The following is a 25,368-nucleotide window of genomic DNA, read 5'->3' on the forward strand; positions in this document are numbered from 1 at the left end:
CCAAACTAAGGATCTTTGTGGCATTAAACGAATGTGCAAACCTCTACACCATAGCGCCACTACTTAATTCTCTAAAATATAGCAAACTGTCAATCTTAACCAAACTTAAAGCATCATCTTCACAAACATGAAATAACTGAAGGTAAAGACATGAAACAAATATTTGTCTGACACTATTCAAAGTTCGTTTTTATCATGGGGTCAAATCCTGAAATTACTTCCCAAATCAACAAATCTTAAATTGTGTATGTGCTTAAAACAAACAAACAAACCACACATGGCCAGACAGTAACAACTATTTATTATAAACACTGTACATCACAGAGATCCTAACCATTGATCCACATGTACACTACAGCCAACAGCACTGATCTCTTCATTGACCTTTTAAAAAAATATTTTTTTCAACACATACATTGGACCTAGGTCCCAAAAAGATAACTTTTAATCTACTTTATTAAAAACATACAAGTGTCTGTAGTTATGAAAGAAAAACAGTATAATTTAGATATACCCTTTTTCTTTTTGGAGCAGCCATTGACCTGGCGGCGTCAGTGTTCGACAAATATTTGTAAAGTGAAGTCAGCGGCGTTTCACAGTGAAAGCAAACACTGCAGCTGTGGTGCAAGTCAACTGTCCTGCAGCGGAGAAGGCGGACCAGACGAGAGATCGGAGCCAATTGGGACAAATCTCTGAAAAACAAAATCAAGACAAATATTTATTCTGACTGTGTTGTGCACATCAAACACATCCGACCACAGAGAATATTTAAGCTGCTGTCCTGATGTCCGAGTGTTCTGTGCAGCACTCGGATCACACAGAGTCTTATTGTGGTCAGTGTTAAGTGCTTTAAATCTTACATCAGCTACAAAAGGAAAAAACAACAACAGACAAATAGAACTGAAATTAGTAGCACAAACTGACTAAAAGGTTCAATTCGTGCTATAGAAAATTACACCTTATTCCATTTACACAGCATACTTTATACACCTTTAAAGCAAAACCAAACAAGATAAAAATAAAGCAAATGTCGACAGTTTAATATTTATTTACCTCGTCTTGCTGTGTCCGTACTGCAGACGTACACCTGTAAATCGTCCTGAACTGTATTTTTTTCAAATATGGTTTAAACAACCCGTGAATACAGTTTGGAGGTAGATCATTTTGTACATCACGTGTGCAGGGTGAGAAAGTGTGAATTAATGTAGTTTAATAAATAAATAGTAATGTGTAATTGGTGAATAATAACCTTAATCCATTTATAATTCTTATAGCTTTCTTCTGAAGCTTATAAATTGGACTCGTATTTGTTTCTACACAAGTTTCTATGAGGGAACAACAAAGTAGGTGCTCTCCATTTCTCAAGAAAACTCAACATTTTAAGGAACATATTAGCTTATTATTAAATTTGACAGCACCGAGGGTTCGAAGATCGCAGGCATCCAATAACAGATTTTCAGCCTCGATTTCTCTGGGTTCATTGAATCCTTTAATGATATTAAGTTCTGTACATGATGAGATATTCAAAGTCTTCATCATTTTATGCTAATGAACATTTTTCTGAATTTGTTCCACAATTTGTCGATGCAGTTTGAACTTCTGCCTCTCTGAGATGCTATTTTTAAACCCAATCAAGTCATTGACCTGTTGCACATTAACCTAAACGTCTGTTTCTTTTAAACACCACTAACTTTTCCAGCCTTTTGTTGCCTCGTCACAACTTTTAGGACGTTTTGCTGCCTTCAAATTCAAAATGAGCAAAGATTTTTCTTAAAAAGAGACATTATCTCAATTTAAATGTTTGACATCGCCTGTGCTTGGAAACCAGTGCATTTTGTTGTTATTTACATTTTATACAGCGTGCCAATTTTTTGGGAATTGGGGTTTTATAATGATGTGTAAAACCACAGAGGACACATGCTCATCAGATTACCTGATTTTAGTGTCTGTAATTAGCTCGCATATCTTAGACACGTCATTACAGATCAAACGACAGATGATGAAGATGTTTACGGGAAAATGATACAAATGCACAAGCAAACATCTTCTTACGCCACTCTTCATGTGGAAACTAATGGTAATAATGATACCATCTTTAATATGGACGCACTGGTACAGCTGTCTGTTTGTGAGAATTCAATGACGTGTTTAATGTACCTTTGTTTTTTCCTGGACCACTGAGTGTGAAATAAAGATGGATTGATCTTCTTTAAGATATCTTGAGCTTCATACACTGCTGCAACAGTTATTTGTACACCGAGGGTGAAATCTCCAACTGATTTGTGCATAATTATCACACCCAATAATCAAACCGCCAAATATTATATATTTCTATAACTGATCATTAACATTGCTTTAAAACTTTTATTCATGTTCCAGATGGTCTTCATTTGAGCTTTTCTGTGCCACCACATTTCCAAAACATGCGCGCTGTCGGTCTATTAAACTGACTGTTAAGCTGAAATGTTCACATAAATGATCAGAGAACAGCATCCAACCAAGAATGCACTGAAATAAAGCGTAGCGACTCTTTGATGATACTTAAAAATGCTTTGATTCTATGCTATAAACAAAAGAAGAGGTGGTGAATGTTGTTTACAGGCAAACACCAAAACCTGTTTAGTGGCATGCAGTGTGGATCAGTGTGAGACTACAGCATCTGCACTGTGTGAACAGATGAAAACAAAACGTGTCTCCTTTCAGAATTTTCTTCCAGATTATGGCTTCTCTGAGTTTTTATGATAATCAGTAGTTTGGAGAGCCAACGTGCGACTGAAAGCGCCTTTTCTTTTGTGTTTATAGTGTGTCCGTTCAGAGGGCAATCGTTTACTTTGGTCTTTCTGTTTATTTAACTTTTTCAGTCAATTCAGAAGGTGACTTTGTGCCTCTGTGAGAACATCCACTTATCTGTGTAGATGCTAGAGCTGCAAGGCCACGTGTCCTCCACAGAGAACAACTACTCCTCTGTGGCGTCTGTGTTTCCTTTCCACTCTTATACAGCACCAATGCACAACAACAAGTCGCCTCGAGGCGCTTTATATACTGAGATAGTGAGGTAAAGAGCCTGCAGACAACCCTAACAATAAGATGATCCCCTATGACACCTTCAGATCCCTGCTGCAACATCACCTGTGTTGTGCAGGGTCTATTTCTTTTATGTTTGTACCATCATGGTTTCCCTTTTCTTGGCTTTTCAAAATGGAATAATTTGAATAAAAGTCACAATTAATCAAAAATCTGAACCTGTGTTGTTCTGCCAACTATCATTTTCTCTAGAAGCACACTCTGAACTGAATACTTCCATCCATCCACTCAACCTTGATCCAGTTCAGGGTTGCACTTTTGCTCTAGTCCAGCTGTCATAGAGCAAAACATGAGGTCCACCCTGGACAGGTGACCAGTCCATCACAGAGCTGACATGGATAGAGAAACACACACACTCACTATCACACCTACGGCCAGTTTAAAGTTGCCACTTAACCTAACACACACGTCTTTAGACTGTGGGAGAAAGCCAGAGAACCTGGAGAGAACCCACTCAGGCAGAGCGACAGCATGCTGGTATTTTCAATTCAATAAAAAAAAAAAGAAAAGAAACCATAAAGCAGTGATATAAAGTTTGTTACACTGCAGATTGTCAGAGCTACACTTACAGTGGACTCTTCGAAGTGCAAAATGGAGGCCAGAGGATTTCCACAGGAAGGTCGAAGGGGAGCAAACCCAGGGGGAGCCCCGACAGACGCTGATGTGTAGGTGGCCACCTCCTCGTCCAAACGCAGCTCCTCCAGGGGAGGAAAACGCTTGCGCAACATCAACACTGCAGAACTCACAGAGCAAGTCTTCTGACCAACGAGATCTGCGACAGGAAAAAAAAAAAAATCTGCAGCCTTCGTAAAAATTAATTAAAGAATCTAATTATTTAATAGCAGGAAAATTGTGTCAATTTTTGTCACTTTTAAAATCAAATATTGTGGTTCTTTTTCTCCTGGCACTCACTTTTAGTCTACACTTTAATAAATGTCACAACAGGCACACAACATTGTTAACCCTTTCCCCCATAAAGAGGACACTTGTGGTTTTCACACCACGAAACCACTCGGTTCAGAAAACAGCTTCAATGGTTACTCCGAGTCAGCTTTTAAGAGGTTAAGGGGAGTGTGATCGATCAGAGTTACCTCTGTGCGGGCGCTGAACAGCAGGGGTGATCTTACAGCTCGGTTCTGGCACAGCCGGCACCTCGCCGTGCACTGGTAGCCCCTTTCTCTCTTCTGGTGAAACTGGAGCGCGCTGGTCCTGCAGAGCGGAGTCCCCCAGCTTCTCTAAACGCGGCACTCTGAACAACTTTTTGCCAGTCGAGAAAAAGATAACAGACTCTCTGTGCTGGGCCTGCAAGAACATCTGTTCTCCCACTAACTTCTCCTCATCATCATCATCGTTGCTCCTGCTCTTCTCCTCCTCTTTGTCACAGTGAGATTTACTCTGGAGACATGAATAGAAAACAAAAATACACTGATTGTTAAGCTACTACATTAATCAGAAGAACTTAATTTAATGTGGATCGGTCGCTTCAAATTCTCACAGCTGAGGCTTGAACTGGTCGCTGCTCGCAATCTTTTTCTGTCACATTTGCGCTCTGCTCTTCTTCTTCTTCTTCATCAAACAGTCTCTGGACCACCTCCTGCGAAAGGTTAAAGGAACTGTAACTGACACAAAATAAAATGTGCATTTGTCCCCAAAATATATTGTAGTTACAGGATTTTTTTAAAGTAATAATTTTTAAAATTATTATTATTATTATTATCTTTAAATCTATAGCGCATCTGTCATTATTCCATGTTAAAAAAAAAAAACTGTTAGAAATTACTCTTACAACTTACAACATGGTTACCCTGCAGGACCAAATCAGCCACCCTACCACAGAGCAGTGTGTGGAGTCTGCCACTCCAACCACAGAGGCTTCACACACTGACTCTGTAGGACTGAAGTCCTCTAAGGAGGCTGAATTTGAGCTCAAATGTAGGATTCAGCAAGAGCAGATTGAGATGCTCCAGAAACAGCTCCTAGCAGCTCAAAATCAGCTTGAAGAGCAGGCCGTTAAACATAGGCAGGAGCAGGAGACACTCAACCTGGAAATCAGTGACCTGAAATCCCAGCTCTGCCCCAACAAGGCCCTTCATGATTTGAAGGTAGATTGAAAGAGCCCAAAGCTTCCTCACTTAAAATCCCACAGCAGCACAAAGAACAAAATTCCACTGCTGCAAATGAAATGCACAAATGTGAGCCTCTGAAAGAAAACGAGACTGGAGAACAGGAGAAGATGGAAAAAGAGGACTCACTGCCATCCACTGCAATGTCTCTGCAGGAGCCTCAGAAAGAAAAAGACACCACAGAACAACAGAAGACAGAAAAAGAAGAGTCAGCTGCATTCTCTGTACAGAATCTTTGCAAAGTCTACAAGACAAACAGAAAATGCTCAATGTCAAGGTGGCTGAACTCGAGGCTGAAGTTAAGAGCCTGCCAGAGACTCCGCCAAGTAAGAAGAAGAACAAGAAGAAGCGGAACTGTGCGCGTCCCCAATTTCACCTAATTGGTCTCAACATCACGTCCTAAAAATCATATTTATATACAACTAAATTGTCAGTGAACATTTGAACCCCTCTCGGTCGAGACAGAAGGCCACTCCTTCCTGAGCCCGGTTCTGTCAGAGGTTTCTCCCCATTAAGAGGGAGTTTTTCCTCTCCACTGTCGCCAAGTGCTTGCTCATAGGGGATTTGGGGGCTTTTTTTTTTTTTTTTTTTTAAAAACACCAACCACTGATAAGTTCACTGACATCAAATTTAAGACTCAGCAAATATGGAAAAGGATCATTCGTCATCAAGTGAGGAATCATTCATTTAAAACATGTTTGCTGAGGCATATTTAGTTGTACATAAATATGATTTCTGTCACACTAAGGCCAATCACAGACTAATTTGGACAATTGGTAAAAAAATAAATAAATAAATTAGAAAAATAAAAAAAAAGTAGTTGTGTCATTGTTTCATGTAGATTTCAAATAACATGCCATTTTATGTCAACATATTTCTGTTACATTTGTGGTGCTCGTGGTCTTATATTCTTATGATCCTGTTTATTTGATGAGTAAATCCTTCTGCCTTGCTTCACATATTTACTGCTGCTTGGCTAGCTTTAGTCACGGTAGCATCAGCACGAGTAGAAACAGATACACATCAGAGACATCACACGTAGCTTGTGTTTATGTTCAGAGTGACATCTGATTTAAAAGCAGGCAGCAAAGCACTGAGCAGCATATCAGTCAGCACAGAAAACAAGTGCCATAAATGTCATCTATTAGGCTGGAATAATTTGTTTCTAGTGGCTTCTATTGTAAGTGCTTTACATTTCAGCATGGCATCCTGTATGTGTCCTACACTGAGGACACTTGAAGCTGGTCATTTTCTTAGAATGGAGCTAAAGATAAAACCAAAACAAAACAAAACTTTCATAAGAAATCTTTATTCTGCAGTAAGGGACATTAAAAACCTAATAATGTTATCATTAAAAATATTAAAATGTGAAATAAGAGCAAAATGTATGTTTGATGGTGTCTTATTCTCAGCACTTTTTTCTAATTATTGTTCTCAGAGTTGAGATTTAATTCTTATATTTAACTCAATCAAGAAAGAAACAATTCAGTCTCTTTCCTTGTAATAAGTCAAATTTTCTTCATTTAAGCATAAATTTTAGACAGTTTTTTTCTAGTTAAAACTTTGTTATTGCTACAGAAGAATATTTATTTTACATTTACAATTTTTTTCCTGGGGACCCTGTGACACCCCTTGGAAGAGCCGTATGCTGTGGATCTCTTAAGATGTCACTGCTGGGTTTGTGAGGCCATGTTACTCCTAAATTTCTATCTTGTTCAAAGAGAAGATATAAAACAAAGTTCTAAGCTATTCGACCTTAGTGTTCTCCTTTTTTAAAAAGAATCAATAAAGAATTGAATCGTTAAACAGAATCGAAAATGGAATCGGAATCGTGAAAATCTTATCAATACCCATCCCTACCTGGATTTGTTCAACAGAGTTATACTAGAAGGTAGAGATGGACCGATCTGATATTACGTATCGGTATCGGTCCGATACTGACCTAAATTACTGGATCGGATATCGGAGAAAAATAAAAAATGTAATCCGATCCATTAAATATCACGAAAGCACCTCACAAAACTTGCAACACGCCGTAACTCACCTCAGAACGTTAGCACGTCGGAGCAGTATGCATCACTTGATAGAGCGGCTGTGACATGCGGGACCTGTCGGTGGTCTGGATAGCATGTGGAGCTTCGCTAGCAACCAGGCATTTCATCTCCGACAAAGTTATCCCCGAGAGAAGTAAAGCAAGTGTGTAAGTCCATCTCTGAATGTTTGTAAAGCATTCCTGCGTTAAGCTTAACAAGCCACTGCCTCTCGCTCTCCGGCTGCTACTTCAATCATGAAACTGCTTAACGATCAGCTGATCGGCTTTTCTGTCGCGAGTCCGTGTCTCTTGTTTGTTTTTGGCCCACTTTGCACCAGAAAGAGGAAACCAGCGGCTGAACAACAGCAGAACGTTTAAGCTTGATAAGCTGTTGTTAGAATTTATTTAATATTACTTTCTACTCTAGGATCTTTTTCTACGTAGCTGACGCTGGTAACTGTGCAGGGGCGGATCTTGCAAAGTTTAGCCAGGGGGGCCGATAGGGCATGAACAGGGAAAAGGGGGCACAAAGACATACTTTTCTTTCTTATTCTCATTTAAAATGTCGAGCTTTTAATAAATAATTATCTGACACCCAAAGTTTTAATTTGATGTAAAATGAATAGAAGTCAATTACTGTATATAGTGACTATTAAGTCTAATATATATACCCTAGTAAGCTATAGTACTCTTTACTTTGGGAAGGTACCATCTGTGCAGTCTGCAATTTTGTTGAAGAAAGATGTTGAATCTATTTAATATTTCTTGAAAAATAATTGATTTCTGTGCATTTTTTTTCCGCACTGCATCAAATTAAGGTTGATTACGTCGATTAAGCATCATATGGTGGAGCGTGAGGGGTGGTTCCCTATTTTTTATTTATTTATTTTTGTTGTTGCTGGGAGTTAGAACCCTATTAGTTAGGTTGCTTAATATTTACACTAAGTACTCTTTAAAATACCAGAATAGGGAGGATGGTGTAGGTTTAAGTTTATTAGATTGATCAGTATTGCTGAACTATGAAATATTTTTTTTGTATACAGGTATAACAGAATAGCTTTAGTGTAGTTGTTGTTTTAAACTTGAGTATGAACTTGCAGACTTGCAAAATGCAGCAAGATATTTTAAAAAACAGTTTTGTTGGTTAAAAAACACTATATCGGATTCATATCGGTATCGGCAGATATCCAAATTTATGATATCGGTATCGGTATCGGACATAAAAAAGTGGTATCGTGCCATCTCTACTAGAAGGTATAAAGAGATGCTTAGTGAGGCCTGTTCGCAATGAAGGATGTCTCGCTCCTTCCCCACCGCTCATCACTCCCAAAGTTGGGATACTGACATTGTAGCTTAATATTTTAAAACCAAAAAGCTTTTTTGGTTAAAACTTTTTATGTGTTCACTTAGATTAGTTCCTGATTCCCTTTTATGGTGACTAGTTAAACAATATTTACGTACTTAAGAACATCTTTTAGCACTGCCACACACACACACACACACACACACACACACACACACACACACACACACACACACACACACACACACACGAGTGGTATAAAATAATAGGTTAAGTCAGGGTTTCCCATCTCACCTCCTGTTGGGGCTGAAGGTTGGTTTTGCAACTCTTGAATCCAGGAGTGCCGTATGGCGACTGATGCCATTTCTGCAAACAGAAGCATTATGAGTTAACGCGGTGATTGTGCACAACACAACAGACTACCTGGACAGAGTGCCAACATACAATAAATACATACTGACCATAGCAGACAGGGGCTGATGTCTGGTGTTGCGGACTCTCTGTGGGGTCCATTTGTTCAGCGCCGTCTCTTTGAGTGCTGCTGATGCTGCTGCTCAGGAGAAAAAAGCCACGTCACATCAGATTAAAAGGACAACGAGATAAGAGTGCTTTGGGTTTTATAAAGATAACGAGTGGAGCAATGCTGCGTCTTACTTGCTGGCACAGCAGTCGCTTCTGGACGATTTTTTCTAACCGGCACTCTCTGAGCCTGAAGACAGAAGAAATTATTTCAAAGGCAGCACTTAAAAAGCAAAAAAAAGCAATAACAACAATGTAACAAGTATGAGGAAGTACAGAAGTGAACACAAATTTACTGTGTAGATTGAAGTCGCCCTGCTTGGTGGACAGACTGAACTTCGGGGTGTTGTGCCCACGGGCCCTCCGGCTTTCACTCCCTCGTTCTGGAGGATGCTTTGCAGCGCAGCGGGGTCTGGAGAGAACTGCACAGACTTCACTGATCCTGTGAGAAAAGTACAGACAACAATCATTTAAATAATATGACGTGAGTGTAATACTGAACATTATGAACACCCAACTAACACTGCCTGATGTTTAGTTTGAATAAAATTGGCTTCCAGTTAATGAGACTCATAATTGTGGCATTTTTATTGGGGATTTTACACAGGACGAGAGAACACACACGTATAGTGAGATATATTTATATAGTATTTCAAAGGGACTGCTCGGCCATCTACTATAAAATAAGTCTTTTACAATGTTCACATGTATGTGCCAAGCACATGCTGTGTTCTCCATCTTACACTGACCTGCAGGGGCTCCAGCTTTCTGTCGGCTCGTCATGACGGACACTCGCTGGGGCTGCACACATGATCATTGGACACCTTTAAAAAAATGTTTACCTTCTGCAACTATAGGCATTAAAAACAAGCAAACAAAAAAAAGCATGATAAAGAATGCACCGCTGTGAATCCAACTCACCAAATAGTTGTACGGTTTGGACTGTGGAGTCGTAGGCGCCGGACCTGTGACGCCCACTCCTTCGTTCCGGAGGATGCTAAGCAAAGCCGCATGGTCAGGCTGGAAGTTCTCCCCCTTTTCTATAATGCAAAAGAAAAAAGCCCAAGAGAAACTCTCTTAATATCTTCATTTTCACTAAACAAAATAAATGGATTTCCATGGATTTAAAGGAGTGAGGGAAATACGGCCTGCAAGCTTTAAGTGATTATCCACAAAATATAGGTGGAAGTTTGTGCCTTAGATGCGATAAATAAACAAGCTTACCACCTTTTGAAGAATTGCACTGCGTGGTCCGACTAGCATGTGCTGTTTTTGAATGGTCTTTTAGACTGAGCAGGTTCATGCTATTCAAATAGACCTCTGCACTGGGAGCAGACTGTGCAGAAGTAGCAGCACTATCAGGACGGGATGACATAGCGGTGGACAAAGATGAAGTCTGAAATGTGCTGGAAGGCCCAGTTGGTCCCGATAGGTGGGAAGCATCTTCTGTTGTCTTTCCGAGAGGCTTCCCTGCAGCTTTGGTTGAGTCCTTGTTGCCCTTTAAAGCGGTTGGATGTTTAGACGGTTTTGTGTTTGCATGAGTCCAAAGCTTTGGGACAGCCAGAGGTTGGTTTTCAGCAGCCGTTCTTGTGCTTTTGGGCTGTGACAGATTAAAAGGTACAGGCCGAGTGAGTGGCTTTTTCTTCGGCGCTTTTCGCTGCAGAAAAAGGAAAATGCTTATTAAACACATCAGACTAACCCGAGTAAATAAAAATATGGAAATCTACAGGATCAAAAGGAGATGCTTACAGCCAGAGGTTTCTCCTCCCACCTGCAGTGGGACTGACTGAAGTCCGAGGGAGTCTGAAGATGGAGGGACTTTGCAAGCACCGGAAGCCTGCTTATACCTGCTTGCAGAGGTGCCTTTTTACCAGTGGCTGAGCTTCCTGGATCTTTGTTCTCAATATCTTTGTTGGAAAGGTGAGATGCTGACATGGGTTTGGAAGGCTTTGGGTCTGCTACCTTTTTGTTTTGTTCATTCTTCATTCTGAAAAAAGAAAAACGGTCAGCTTTGTCACACAACCCAGCTCGAGGCTGGGAAATCACCAGAGACAGCATGCAAAGGGGAAAAAAGGGGGGGAAACTGATTCACGGACAAAGAAAACCAGACAAGATGGGAGGCAGATACAGGAGAGGAACAAGCTGCCTGACATTTTTAATACCAGTACTGATTTGATACCTGAGATTTAGAAAGGTATATTTTACTATGAGACAAACAAATAAACACGCTTCTGTAGACAGACCAAATAAGTCCCAGCTCTGAAATTCTATATCAGTAACTGCGGCTCAAATCATCAGTCTCACCTCATAAAGTCACTGCGGATTTTATTCTGACTCTGTTGACGAAGGATTGGAGAAGAGTCCATGATGAGGAGATAAAGCTGTGAGGAGCAACTGAAGCAACTAAAGACAGAAAGAAATTAAAGCTGAGCAACCAAAATACCAAACAGGCTTCTAACAAGGGTAGTATGGAGATGGGCAAAAGACACCAAGCATGCAATGAAAACAACAACAAAAAAGAAACACGAGACTTTAAAACGTTAACATGAGCTAATTTAAAGTTCTCAAACAATCTGTCTAATCGTAAAAGCGCATGCCTGTTAGTAACACAGTACAAACCATCGTGCTGACTTGTGAAAATTACCCCAGAGAAGCTAGCTTTACCCCGATCACAAGCCTGGCTACATACGGACCTTCTGTGTTCTTATAATTCAACAGAGTATCCGTTTCTTCCTTCCGATCATCCAGTAAAGTATTTCAGACCGGAACAGCTCCAAATGTTTTGGTTTATCGGGTGTTTTGTGCAGATTTAAAAACCACTAGCCCCGTCTATTCTCACCACAGTGGGCTGTCAACTTCCTGGACTCATATGAGTTTGTAAAAAGCGCGCTTTGCCATTGGTCGAAATAAGAATCCGTATCAGCCAATGGCCGCGTGCGCTTTAGTCAGGATAACGTCTTCGACCAATGAGAAATGGAGTTTCATAAACAACTCCATGGTAACGACGCGAAAGTTGTTTTACCACGTGACAGCGTGTCGCCGCGGCTTCCCCCTATGTGCAAAGTACAGACATTCAGAGAAACCTATAATAATAATAATAATAATAATAATAATAATAATAATAATAATAATAATAATAATAATAATACACTCTACATAAAGCGGAGCCATTTCAAGGATATAGACTTCCAGATCTAAAGTAAGTGGAGTTTGATTTATTTGACAAATCATGAGGAATATTAGAAGAATTTTAGATTTTTTGTTATTTTTATTTTATTTTCAGATATTTTAATATAAACATTGTTTAAATCAATGGGATCACGTCAGTTACTGACGTAATGGTTTTGTTTTGTTGTTGTTTTTAATTTACATATTTGAATATTGATGTCAGAGGTTCTTAAATTCATTGGACAGCACTAAGGTAAAGTCAAGCTACCAAGCCATTCTGCATTTGTTAGTATTTTATATGCAAATATAAACAATATACGGTAAACTTAGCTAACAAGAAGTCTACATTTAACAGACAGCTGCTAAAGTAGCGATGAGACAAGCTAACTTAACATAAAGCTAATGCAGTGATCTTAGAGAAACAATTTGTGCTGCCCAAAAAATCTTTTAATCATCCCTGAAAATTCACCCTAAGGTTAGAGAAACTGCAAAAAAACCCCTAAGAGCTGCATTTCAGACTCTGCAGGCCTAAGTCAGCATGTTAAAGATTAAAGTTCGTCACAGTACGATTAGAAAAAGACTGAACAAGTATGGCTTGTTTGGTAGGGGTGCCAGGCCTCTTCCCTCTCAAAAGAACATGGGAGCACAGCTTTGATTGCAAAATCATATCTGAACAAACCAGAAGATTTCTAGAACAGCGGGTAACATCACCAGTGGAGGGGTGATGATTTGGGCTTGTTTTGCAGATGCTCTGTGGCCTCAGGTAACAAAGTGGGTCCTCTACCAGTTGGAAGGTCAGTGGATCAATCCATGTGGCAAAGTACACTTGGGGGAAGGTACCCCGAGTTTCCACCAGTGTAATCCCAGTGTGAGCGTGCTGTGAATGTTAGAAAGCCTTTGGACATTGATACAAGTACTGTAACAACGTGTGTGATTGGGTGAATGAGACTTGTAGTAAAAAGTATTTTGAGTGCTCAACTGTACAGAAAGGTGCTATACACATGCAAGGCCAATTATCATTCACTGTCACTTAATTGGCTCTTTATGCCTTATTTATGTTCACACATCAGTGCAGGTATCACCCAAATAAGGAGGACCTTGAAAACAAACTGAAAGATTACTTCACAGAGAAATGAAAGTAAAAGCAGCACTGCCAGGAGCCCATCTAATTACTAACTTAAATAATAAACCTTTATAATGAATGGCAAATTACTTTCTGTCCAAGGTGCACAGGAAGGGGATGGAGATTTTCAGTAAATCAGTGATATAACTTTAGAACATTAAAAATATAAAACTGTAATAACAACACTTTTTGCACAGGCGCATAACTAAACCTAGCAAGACACTTGTAGATTTCTAGGCAATGCATAATGGAGTTTTTTCTTTTAAAATTTTCTAAGGATTAAAACGCTTCTGCCACTGCAGGGCAAGATCTGACGCTGCGGTAAACAGCGAGACCCTCCCTCTTCATCACTGACCACTGTAATCCAGCAGGTGCCGCTGCCAGCAGAACAGTAAAGCCCCATGCCTGCCTGAAAGCAGCAGCACAGCGTGGGTGTATGCCTGTCACCCGTGTCAACAGTAGAGGGAAGAAGAAGAGACGTAGAGGAGGAAACCAGAAAATAACGCTGCAGCAGACATGGACTTGCGGTCTGAGCTGCTTAAATCCATCTGGTATGGTTTCACAGCCCTGGATCTGGAGAAGAGCGGGAAAGTGTCCAAGTCTCAGCTGAAGGTGAGTGAGGGATCGTCTACCTGGAAGATGGAACTAGAGAAACTTTTTTTTTCCTGCCCGAGAACTTACTCATCTCTTACCGTTTACCCTCGTTTCCTACCTCGTTGCATTTTACATCATGCGGGTTGGTTGTGAAGGAGGTGAAAGCAATTTCAGCAACAAAGCAAATTAAATCTCAAGGTTTACTACTTTTACTATGTGTTTATGTGTCAGGAAATAATGGTGTGCAACGTCTGATACTACTTATCAGAAAACATCATCATCATTAACATTTCCTGTGTAAAACTCTGTTTTTTTCAGCCGTGTACTGCCCAACAAGGAACAAATTTGTTCCCCCTATTTTGAATAAAATGCTTTCAGCTGCTGAAAGAGGGCACAATATGCACCTCTGTCCGGCGCGAGCACGAGAGTAACAGTTTGCTCTCAGTCTGTACATGAATGGGAGCCCTCATCTCCAAGCTGTGCTCACATTGGGCCTCCATGTACCAGCTTGTAGTGCAAAGGGACCCTCTGGCACAGCACCGGGCCAGAGAGCAGCCTGTTGAATAGAGTAGGTTCACAACATGAGGCCGAACACGTCAAAAAGGACATTGTCACAGGGAGAGCAGGGATAAAGTGGACACATGTTGGTGACCGTTGTCTCTTTCCACAGAGCCTAAACGAGGCTACTGTATGTTGCGTTGATCTCATTGTTATGTCACTCGGTCTCGCTGTGGCTCAGACTCCATTTCCAGCCACCTCCACGCTCCTGCGAATGTGCCGCCCGGCGCTCCTGGCTCTCAGCGAGTCAGCCTCATGACTGGGCTTATCCCCCCTCGTGCCTTCAGCCTTCTCTGAGGCGCCGCGCTGCTCAGAGGCACTCGCAGGCAAACACTTTGCATGCTTTGGCCTCAAAACTGACAGATGTTGTAGCGTTGGAGACTGGCGACAGGATGTGGTTATGGCTCAACACACAGAGAACCTAGCTGTCTGATAAAATGCACGATACCTCAAGATGTTGCATGGTTTCAGCTGAAGAAACAGAACAAGAAGGAAAAGCGTTTTTTAATCTAACTGTTTTTCACATGCTGTCAGTGATGCCACTGCTCACAAAGAGTAAAGTGTAACACTTGAAGTTTCTAATAGAACTTGGAGATGTTTTCCTGAGCTCAATTTTCATCTTTTTAAACTTTAAAACGGTCATATTGCTTTACTGATGTCGTTCCACTCTTAAACTAGTGCTTCTGAACGGTTTTCCAGGCAGCTTTCCTAGAAAATTAAAGCTTTTTGCTGACTCTGGTGACTCTTTTTTTCCATGTTTGAGCAAACACATTTTTTAAAATAGAAAAAACGATGCAGCAGAAATTTAAAAGTTCAGTTCCTCAAACACTTCCCTGGCCTTCATTCTCTGATTGAGCAGCCAGCTATATAAATATATTTATACATCATGTCACTTACCTTTTATATTCTACAGAAAGTTTCATCCTTCCTAACTCATGACGTGTAATCTCTTTTTTTAGACACTTAATTATTAATTTGTAGGCGGATGCGGTTAGCAGCCTCACAGGACAACAAATAAAACAGTTTGCACAGTCCTGTGTTGGACAACAAGAACTGAAATGACTTTCTGCTTCAGTGTTTTTCTTTGTTAAACATCCTCATATTGTGATCCTTCAGGTATTGTCTCACAACCTGTGCACAGTCTTGTGTATTCCACATGACCCCGTGGCTTTGGAGGAGCACTTCAGGGATGACGATGATGGCCCAGTTTCCAGTCAGGGTTATATGCCTTACCTCAATAAATACATCCTGGATAAGGTGATTAAAAAAAACCCAAACAAGTGTGCTCAGTTTATTTCAGCGTATTGCGAGCCTCATGTGTTTCATAATTCAGACAGCTTTTTTTAAACCCCTGGTCTTGTGTCTTTGTAGGTTGTGGAAGGTTCTTTTATTAAGGAAAACGTAGACGAGCTCTGCTGGACTCTTACTGCGAAGAAAAACTACCAGCCAGACCGAAGCAGCAGCACCATTTTACCAGACAAAGATGCTTTTCGTCTCTGGTGCCTTTTTAATTTTCTCTCTGAGGACAAGTACCCTTTGGTTATGGTTCCCGACGAGGTGGGTTTAACTCTTAACTCTTATCATTAGTACGATGCATTGTTTATCGTATTGAAAATGTAACCGAAAGAGAAAAAAAATCACAAGTGTGTGTGGCAAAAGAAACCCGTTTCCAAACTTAGACCCTAAGCTACTCAACATTTCCGCGCTCTGTTGTTGAGTCTGAGATTGCACTCAGTAATCTCTGACCTAAAAATGCTGTTGGATCTTTTACAAACACCGAGTACACCAGCTGAAAGTTTGTTTCTTGCCACCATGGAACATGGTGCTCATGTCACGCAGCAGTGTGGGCTTGTTTCTCACTTGCAAAGTCTCATTTTGGTTTCCTGTCGTGTATTCTTCACAGCCGCTGCCAAGAGAAAGCCCCAATTTTTCAAGGGCAGGGTCGTTTCTGTCGCCCTCGGTTTAAGAAAGCATTATCCAGTTGTATTTTGGAGCGTGTTTCACACATCAGCCACTGTGCAAAGCACTCTGTGGTGTAGCCAGGGCTACTGTGAGGTTATACTGTTACTAGAGAAAGCCTTATTGGGAAATAGCAAAAGCTGCTTTCAGCTACACTATTAGATACAATTTTTGCAGTTGTGTTTTAAGCAGAAGGATTCAAACTACAAATAAAAGTGTAGTAACAAAGTAATATTAAAGCATTACTGTGAATTAGTCCTTAATAAGCAGGTGATGGTCACTAAAAATGGTAAATTCAGTTTTAAATACTCCTTAAAACTGCACACAAAGGTGATTGGTGTAATATATAGCTTGCTTGAGTGCAGCACAGCATGCAGGGACAGTCCAGCTGAGTTATTAATCCTGTCTCTTTCCATGCAGGTGGAGTACCTCCTCAAGAAAATATGTATGGCTATGAGTATTGAGTTCAACTGTGTCGAGTTAGAGGACTTCTTCTCTCAAGACTCAGTGCAGCAGAGTGGAATTACTGTTTGGACGTTTCTAGAGATGATGAACTCCGGGAAGGTAACCAGAGGAATTGATGCGAGCATCATCAGCATGGCTATAGAGGAAGTGTACAGGGAAATAGTTGGTGATGTCCTCAAAGAGGTAGGAAACTGATGTGCCTCCAGAATGCTGTTTTCGTTCCTCCCCGGTGAGATTTATTTCAGTGATCTGTGTGTCGGTTTGGCTGCGTTCAGGGCTATCTATGGAAAAAAGGCCAGCTGAGGAGAAACTGGAAGGAACGGTGGTTCACCTTAAAGCCGAGCAACCTGTCCTACTACACTGGAGAGGACCGCAAGGACTGCCAAGGCAATATAGCCCTGGATGAGAACTGCTGCGTGGAGGTAAACAGCTGGAGAGATAATCATCTGTGACAGCTAGAGAAACTCTTAATAACAAAATCTCCACAGCAGAAATACTAAAGCAGGCGTTTAAATGACATTCAGGCAGTGGTTCTCAGTGTAGGGCGGGGACTTCCCCAAGGTGCTACACTAAGGTTTTTTTGTAGTTTTATTTTTTATCACGCCCCTCATCTTTGATTTAACTTGTAACTTACTACAAAATTTGAAATCCTGTCCCTCCAAAGGTTAAACAAGACAAAAAAAGGGGAGCAAGTACAAAATCCAGCAAGACCCTGGAATCTGGTCAGATTAAATGTAATTCATACATTCAGTTTATACCTTTAATTTTATATAATTCAGTTTCTTTTAAGTCAAAATTATTGCTTCACGTTTACAAGAGCAAAGAATTTTTTTTGGAGTCTGAGAGAAAATGAGACCGCCCTCACAGTTAAATCAGCACAAGTCATGTCGACATTAATAAACATGGTATAAAGAGAAGAAATTTAAACGTGAAATGTTGCTGAATAATCCCACTTTTACTCGGTGGCTCATGATTTTCTTTTAAGATGCGGGATGAGCAAAGGTGACACCGAGCCTCTCTCAAATGACTAAACTACCTTTCATAAAAGGAAGTAAATAACTGCAAAATCCAAAATCTTTCTACTCCAGTGCTTTGACTTGTGTTGGCACTGCTTCATATTTTGGGTGTCATAATGAAACAAGGTAAGACTGAAAACTGAAGCTTGCCATGGGTCATATTAAAAACAAGATTTCCTCACAAATCTCGCAGAGCTCAAGGGAACTGAGGTGATTAGCGTGCTAGCCTCACTCCTAGCTGAAAGTGAAGCAGAAGTAAGAGTGCAGCGGTTGCTATTTAAGGTGTCTTGGTCACTTTTCGTGTGGACACAGCCTCAGTTATCATACTGCGTAATACACTTGCAAGAAGGAAATTGGAAACTGTTATTAGGTTCTCTGCATTTATTGCTCATAAAATGTGGTCTGAAATTCATCCCAGTTACAGTCAAAGATGACTAAAAGCGCAATGAGATCTATTCTTGTATCAGCTCTGAGTAATTAATCGCAGAGCAGTAAGTGAATTCCTGAGTGTAGTAACTTGTAGATCCCCTCCTTAGCAGTCACAACATCCATCACATGCTTCCTGTGGCTGTTCGTGAAATATTGCAACATTTCTGGGACGTCTTGATTGATCAGCCCTCTTCAGCTCATGCCACAGACCATTTGTTGACTGGTCGCATTCGGTGTCTGGACTTCCACGCGTGCAAGTCATTGTGGCGTTAATCATGGCGAAGTACGCATGCCGAACAGCCCCAAACTATGACTATGATGAGCGATACTCCACCTACCGTGCTTTGCAATTAGGAGGAGGTTTCATCGTGGGTGTGCAGTGCCCTTTCCCCCCCGCATTGCATGAAAGTTCACGTTTGTCTCGGCAGTCCACACAGCGTCACCCCAGGTTTATTACAGAATACACAGGTGGTCCTCAAGAAACATGAGCTCGTCTTTACGATGGTTTTTGAGATTAGTTGGACTTGATGAGTACACAGTAAGAATCAGCTGTAAACAAAAGGTATTTCCTCATATGAGGACTAATGAGGGTTTATTTCACAGAATAACACAATAAAGCATGAAAAACTTTATTAAGCATGAATGAAGCCAAAGCGTAATCATGACAAAGTCTCATTACGATGACTTGATTTGTTTTAGCACTTGTTTCTTTATAGAGTCCTTTAACTATTTCTCTTCTTCTTCTTGATGAACCACGTTTGATTTGGCAAAAACTTGATGGCCTACCTAAAAAAAAAAAAGTAAAATTTTCAGTTTTAGAAATTCAGTGGTGGAAACAACCGCTTTACTTGACAGTTAAGGAAGAGAAGAGTAACAATTGTAAATGACACACATGGTAAACTACTCTCATTTTTTCCACTAAGTCCATTTTGGCCTTCTCTAATATTTAAGGTTATGGTACGGTTAAGGTTATCACCTGTGTAGATGATGTAGACCTCAGAGGGTTAACACTACTTCGGTTTTGTGTAAATGCTGCATTGGACACATTAACTAAGGAAATGAGAGTTGTGCAGGTGCTTTGCTGTTAGCTGCTCTTCTTACCTCTTTGAATACTCAGGTTTGTTCTCTTGTTGTGATCACCGCAGCACGCCAGGCCCCAGGGAACTAGCAACACTCTTAATATCCCTGCCTTGTATTTTATTGTGGACTGATTAAATACCGAGGCCTCTAGCAAAGCTGTTGTAACATTTTCTTGCTTCTCTTTATGCTTCTTATAAATCCCTAAGGAATTTACTGTGATCGAAGCATGGGTCACACCTTTAACTGGAACATCTTATTGCAAGAGGATTCTTTTAAGAAAAATCTCGAGCAAAAAGTTTTGCATATTGTTTCCAGCCTGGAACGTGACTGATGACTCATTGTGTTCATAAAAGACATTTAAAGTACAGCTCAGATTATGATCATTACAATGGTGACTTGGAATAAGTGTAGACCACAATATTGCAAAAATCCTGGCAATATAAATTCTTGCATGAATAACTAATTGAGTCACAAGTTCATCACTTCACCCAGCATGTGATACTTCAAAGGAAGCTGCTGAAATTGTGTTATATTGTAGGAAGCAGATGTTTTTTGAGCTTTCAGAGTTGTTAGAAAAATGTCCTTTTCCTGTAATTGATGTTTTTCTCCTTTATTTTTACAAAATAGACTCAAAAACTGCAAAACCATTCACAGTTAACTACTCAGTATTAAGAGATAAACTGGGTGTCCCTTTTTTGAACAGGTGCTGCCAGACCGAGATGGGAAGAGATGCATGTTTTGTCTTAAAACCCTCTCCAAGACGTATGAAATGAGTGCGTCAGACACCAAACAGCGACAGGAGTGGACTACAGGTTAAAAGAGACTCTCATTCATCAATTCACATCAATTTTTAAAAGCTTTAATTATTTATTTAGATGTTAAACATCAGTGTCTTCTTTGCAGCTATTCAAACGGCAATCAGGCTGCATGTGGAGGGGAAGAAATCCCTCCACAAAGATCTGAAGCTTAAGCGACGTGAACAGCGTGACCTTCGGGAAAAAAGGCGACAGGCTAAGGAGGAGGAGCTGCAGAGGCTGCGGGCCTTGCAGGAGGAACGGGAGCGCAAGCTGGCGGAGCTGGAGCTCCTGAAGGAGGCGCAGAAGCAGGCTCAGGCCCTCCTGGAGCAGGATGAGCAGAGGAGGCGCCAGCAACACGAACAGCTTCAGCGTGCCCTGGAGATTCAGCTCCGTGAGGCTGAGGAGGTGAGCATGGAAACAAAGAATGAAAGATTTTAAAAGCATAAAGATGCAGATCGACTTTAACTTGCTTCTTTCTGTGTGTTACAAGGCCCGAGTCAGTATGCAGGCAGAGATGGCTTTGAAAGAGGAGGAAGCAGAGAGGCAGAGGAAGAGGATCCTGGAGTTGGAGGAGATGCAGAAACGTTTGGAGGAGGCGCTGCAGCAAGAGATTAAAGCCAGGCTTGATGAGGAGGCCTTCCGCTATGCTCAAGCAGGGTAAAGTTGTTTAAGCAGCTAGCCAGGTGTGCAGTGCAAAAAGCTTAGCGCAGGGTGGTGGAGGTTGTGTTGTGTACAAGCAGCATTTAATAAACTCTGTTGCTGAATTAGTTCACATTGCGTTATGTTCCTGAGGAAGTTGAGCTGCAAAGAGGAAGTTGTTTAACGCTGCAGCCACCTAGACCATTGTCATTGCACTCTCGATTTATCCCATCCCAGGTCCAAAGTACCTCGCTGATGAGCCCCCTGCATTTATCACAAATGATCTATTCAAAGTCTAACTTCTTTGCATTCTACATCATGCTCAGGTTGTTGGCTGAGGAGGAGGATAAAATGAAGGCTCTGATGAACCTTCAGGAGGAACAGGAGGAGTACATTGCGAAGACACAGAGGGAGAAGCAGGAGCTGAAGCAGGAAATGGAGGCCAAATCCCGGGCCCTGGAGGAGGCGCAGAGACAGCTGGAGGAGGTTCGAGCCAACCGGCACAGAGTTGACCAGGACGTTGTGGTAGGTAGAAACCCTGACACTGACCGTGTGACTCAGTTACAGCATGTTATCGAAGCTAATACCCCTCAGGCCTCAGGCCCCTAATACCACTGCAGACCCCCTGAACATGGAAAAAAATAAGTGAGCTTCTGCTGCTTGTCGTTTTTAAATAAATCACCACAGAATGTGTTGATGAGATCAGCGAGAGGCTGTCCTGTCGCAAGAGTCACTGACAATCTGACACCAAACCAATAAACAGAAGTTAAGTTCAAAATAGGCGCTTAAAACAACACACGAAAGCATCTCACGAGCTACAAAAAAAACAACCACCCACCCATCACAGTCCCTAGTCATCAGATAAAGTTAGATAACCAGGAAGTGCTGCAAGTATAACTTTGAAATTCATAATGATAAGACAGGATGCCAGATGGCAGAGACTTTAATGAGACTAAACAGACTGCCATCGTGATCAGTCCCTCAAAAGCACATCAGTTATGAACAGGATTCAAACAGGACACCATTTTTTTTCTCTTGTTGAGTGGTGGCTACTCTGTCTTTTTATTACTTTCATTATATTTGATTTTATTTGACAAAATCTGGCCTTGAGAGTGGCAGTAGTGAACCTTAACCTTATTGAGATGCAAAGTTTAACTTTTTAATAAATTGACCAGTTTTAGTGGTTAAAATACCAGCAGCACTTTGTTTATTTATCAGGTCACAGACAAAGAGCAAAAAGGAAGCGAGTTCACGTCTTAGTGGCTCTTCTGGGTACTTTTCAACAGATCGAGGTTTTTGGGAAGCGTTTGTCAGTTCACTTGTTTATCAGTAGCCGCTAAGCTCTTCTTCTCCGGCAGGCCGCCCAGAGGAAACTTCGGCAGGCGAGCACCAACGTCAAACACTGGAATGTCCAGATGAACAGACTGATGCGGCCGATCGGACCTGGCGGTATGTGTCCTTGCCTGCTCAGAGACATGACAGACATGCACCGTTTCAAGACCAGATTTTCAAATGTTTCTTGCTGCATTATACCAGCAGAGAAGTGTTAACCACTTCTAGCCCTGTTGTGTTGCAGCCAGGACTGATGTGACCATTTGCTTAGCTCAGGGGCTGTGAAGTTTAGGTCAAAATAGGTGGTTCATATATTTCATTTTGAACTTCTGCAAATATACTTCCTTAAATTTGATACTATACTTTATTTTAACTGTGAATTCTGTTTTTATTTTTGTTTTTTGTTTCAGCCTAAGTCTGATTTCAATTGTCCGTTTTGTTGCTTTCATTTTCAGAGAAGAGACCATCGCTGGGAAGCTCCTTCACGAGCTTCCAGATCCCAACGCAGCGAGACCCCGGGCTGCGTCTCAGGAGTTCGGGATCGGGGGATCGGGAGGAGAGCAAAGAAAATGTTGACAGCAGAGCTGGATGTGATTTAGACAAACGTCACTCTCATGCATCTAATGGCGACATGGATATCCCCTAAATGATGAGTCATAGAGACTGCCTCGTCACAGGAAGGGCAAGAGATGGTTGTCATGTTTGTGAACAATATGAAAGCGGCGGGGATATAGCTGAATTTACCGTACTACCACGTCTACTAAATGCTGAAATATTACTGACCTCGTATCACAGACAGCAACAGTTTAAAAACATTTTAACGAGAGTGCGTTTTCCAATATCTCCCCTTCTCAAATAATCCTTTTCTGCCGCCTGTGTGAGGCCTGACGTGAACATAACTGATACCTCAGCGGAAAGAAAATGAGCGGTAAGAAAGATCCTGAAAGTACAAGGTTAGCTCTGGTGTTCAAAGAGAAAAGCCTACATGCACACAGGAAGCTCATTTTTGTGCAGCTCTGTAACTTAGACGGATACCAATGTTTCATTTCTATTGGTACAATTTTCGAGGTTGTGGGAGGTGGCTTAGGTTTTTTTGATCTAGAAACTTGGTTCAGTATTAAAGTTTACCACAATTTCACTCCTGATAAACAGGAAAGAGAAAGAAGAGGCGTGAAAGAAAAAAAAACTGTCATGACCTTCCTGTTTTTAATGTCATTTAACATTACTGTAAATAAAGAGAGTGAAGTTTGAAGCCGTACCTGCATCTTTACTGTGTTAAACTTAGTGCATTGTGCAATTCAAAGAAACTTTAAGGCAACTTTTTGTTTCAAATCTTAACCTGGTGCTTCACACAGTGGAAAAGCTAAATAAGAGTTTGCAAAACGAGTTGTAGTGACGCAGACGTGACAGAAATGCAAAAGACCACACGGTGTGGAAGTAAGAGTCGCAGACACTGCTGAAGTTGCACACTGCACATCCGCTTCGGTTTGAGTTGGAGTCTGCTTCACTTCTGAGGCCTTAAATGTGTCATCTCCGACTAATCTGACGCCTTCCGGGGACAAAACCTTCAGCTGGCTCACATGAGCAAACAGAGACATCTCCTGACAGGTAATGCAAACTGCATGCCAACTGCTGTATGTGCCAGTGTACTAATGCACAGTTTTAAGCAGAGGTGGCAACAAGTAGAAGCACAGATAGTAGTTTTGAAACATACTCCAGTAAAAGTACAGAAGTACTGTTTCCACTTCTTTACTCAAGTAAAAGTGGAAAAGTACTGGCTCTGAAATATTCTCAAAGTAAGAGAGTAAAAAGCAGCTCTTTGAAGAACATTTCTTCCACCTACTTTTGTGCAAATCTTACTGAACCCTGTGCTATATTAATGTAATAATTAAATAAGGAAAACCAGCTTGATTTCTGTTAAAATTTTATTTCTAATAAAGGCTCGGCTTGAATCAGTTAAGAAGAACACAAGCAGAGAAAAAATGAGGCTGTGATCTGCTTACCTGTGCTGCTGCAGCTGCTCTGAGGTTTACTGCGCCTTGTGGATTTACACACCTGAATTTAGCTGATGTTTCATGAGTTGTCTTGGCTGATTTCCATCCTCTACTGACAGTACACTGTTTAATCTTCCAGTTTATCAAACACCACTGAGCTTGTGTGTTTGCTGTTGTTTGTTAATCGGATAGAAAAATTGCATTTGAAATTACCTGCCACTTAAAAAAAAAATTACTCGTTTTATGTTCGCTCCTTTTTTGCAGGGCCGGAAGTACCACAACCGCAACTTATGGACAGCCTCAGTCGTGTTGTGCCAAAAAATAAATAAATAACTAAAAATACCAGCCCAGTTTAACCTCCGACTTTGGCACACAGTTTTGCTTGTTTCCTCTCTTTTTGTGCCACATACCCTGGTGATTATTACACGAACAGGACTGCCTTTCATGTGTTACTGTTTAGACTCGGTTTGATGTTTAAAGGCCCACGCTGACAAAATAATAACTCTCTTCAAACGCCTTAAACCAAAAGTAACAAGTAGAAAGTACCGATAATGGTTTAAAAATGTAGGAAGTTAAAGTAAAATGTTGCCAAAAGGTTGCACAGTGAGAGCAATTGATGACTATTTTATGGGGTTTTTTTTTTCAATTTTTGAATAATCACTCTAATATTTCCCTAATATTAGATTTGCCTGATAGTTGTTTATTTAAACAACAGTTAATTTAGAGATATCATCTATATAAAATCTCTCTTCACTGCAGTTTCTGGTGCAGCAGAGCAAAATCTAAGCTGTGTCTCTCATTTGGCATACAGTGCTAAATGGAAGCTTGTTTCTGCATAAAAGACTGCTTTGTTTTCTGTTTTTGCTTTTTTGGGCAAAATTTGGAGTTATTCCTTACATATTTTGTGATTTCTCACTCATTTTTTTCAGATAGTAACCCCAAACTCGACATTTTGAATTCATAACCCCCCAAACTGACAAAAATAAAATAAATAAATAAATAATGAATAAAATAAATCTGTGGCAGAAACAAGCTTCCGAGACAGCTGATGAGACGACCTATTTTTCTTATGAGTGTTACATTTTTAAGCAGTGTCAGCTGAGAGGAGAAATAAGCTGCTACCCTCCCTCCTTCTATATTATGTCGTTCTTAA

The 25,368-nt window shown here is 40.8% G+C and overlaps 2 protein-coding genes across 2 annotated transcripts; one reads left to right on the plus strand and one right to left on the minus strand.

Moving 5' to 3' along the window:
- Positions 1-284: 284 nt before the first annotated feature.
- Positions 285-11,925, minus strand: troap (trophinin associated protein). The gene is made up of 14 exons (XM_014408786.2): positions 11,755-11,925; positions 11,366-11,464; positions 10,811-11,048; positions 10,286-10,718; positions 9,983-10,101; positions 9,811-9,862; positions 9,358-9,503; positions 9,197-9,251; positions 9,004-9,092; positions 8,837-8,908; positions 4,580-4,678; positions 4,176-4,479; positions 3,654-3,856; positions 285-692 (listed from the first exon to the last, which is right to left on the minus strand). The coding sequence occupies exons 2-14, from the start codon at positions 11,425-11,427 to the stop codon at positions 630-632; spliced, it is 1,935 nt and encodes a 644-aa protein (XP_014264272.2). The 5' UTR covers positions 11,428-11,464; positions 11,755-11,925; the 3' UTR covers positions 285-629.
- Positions 11,926-12,192: 267 nt separating this feature from the next.
- On the plus strand, positions 12,193-23,473 carry LOC101466063 (DEF6 guanine nucleotide exchange factor). Its single transcript, XM_004558687.2, has 12 exons — positions 12,193-12,260; positions 13,721-13,964; positions 15,621-15,761; positions 15,876-16,061; positions 16,884-17,111; positions 17,204-17,350; positions 20,157-20,265; positions 20,357-20,655; positions 20,741-20,907; positions 21,216-21,414; positions 22,248-22,338; positions 22,677-23,473. The coding sequence occupies exons 2-12, from the start codon at positions 13,869-13,871 to the stop codon at positions 22,865-22,867; spliced, it is 1,854 nt and encodes a 617-aa protein (XP_004558744.2). The 5' UTR covers positions 12,193-12,260; positions 13,721-13,868; the 3' UTR covers positions 22,868-23,473.
- The last annotated feature ends 1,895 nt before the right edge of the window (positions 23,474-25,368 follow it).

The sequence above is a fragment of the Maylandia zebra genome, linkage group LG20, assembly GCF_041146795.1.
Source record: "Maylandia zebra isolate NMK-2024a linkage group LG20, Mzebra_GT3a, whole genome shotgun sequence".
Lineage (NCBI taxonomy): Eukaryota > Metazoa > Chordata > Actinopteri > Cichliformes > Cichlidae > Maylandia > Maylandia zebra.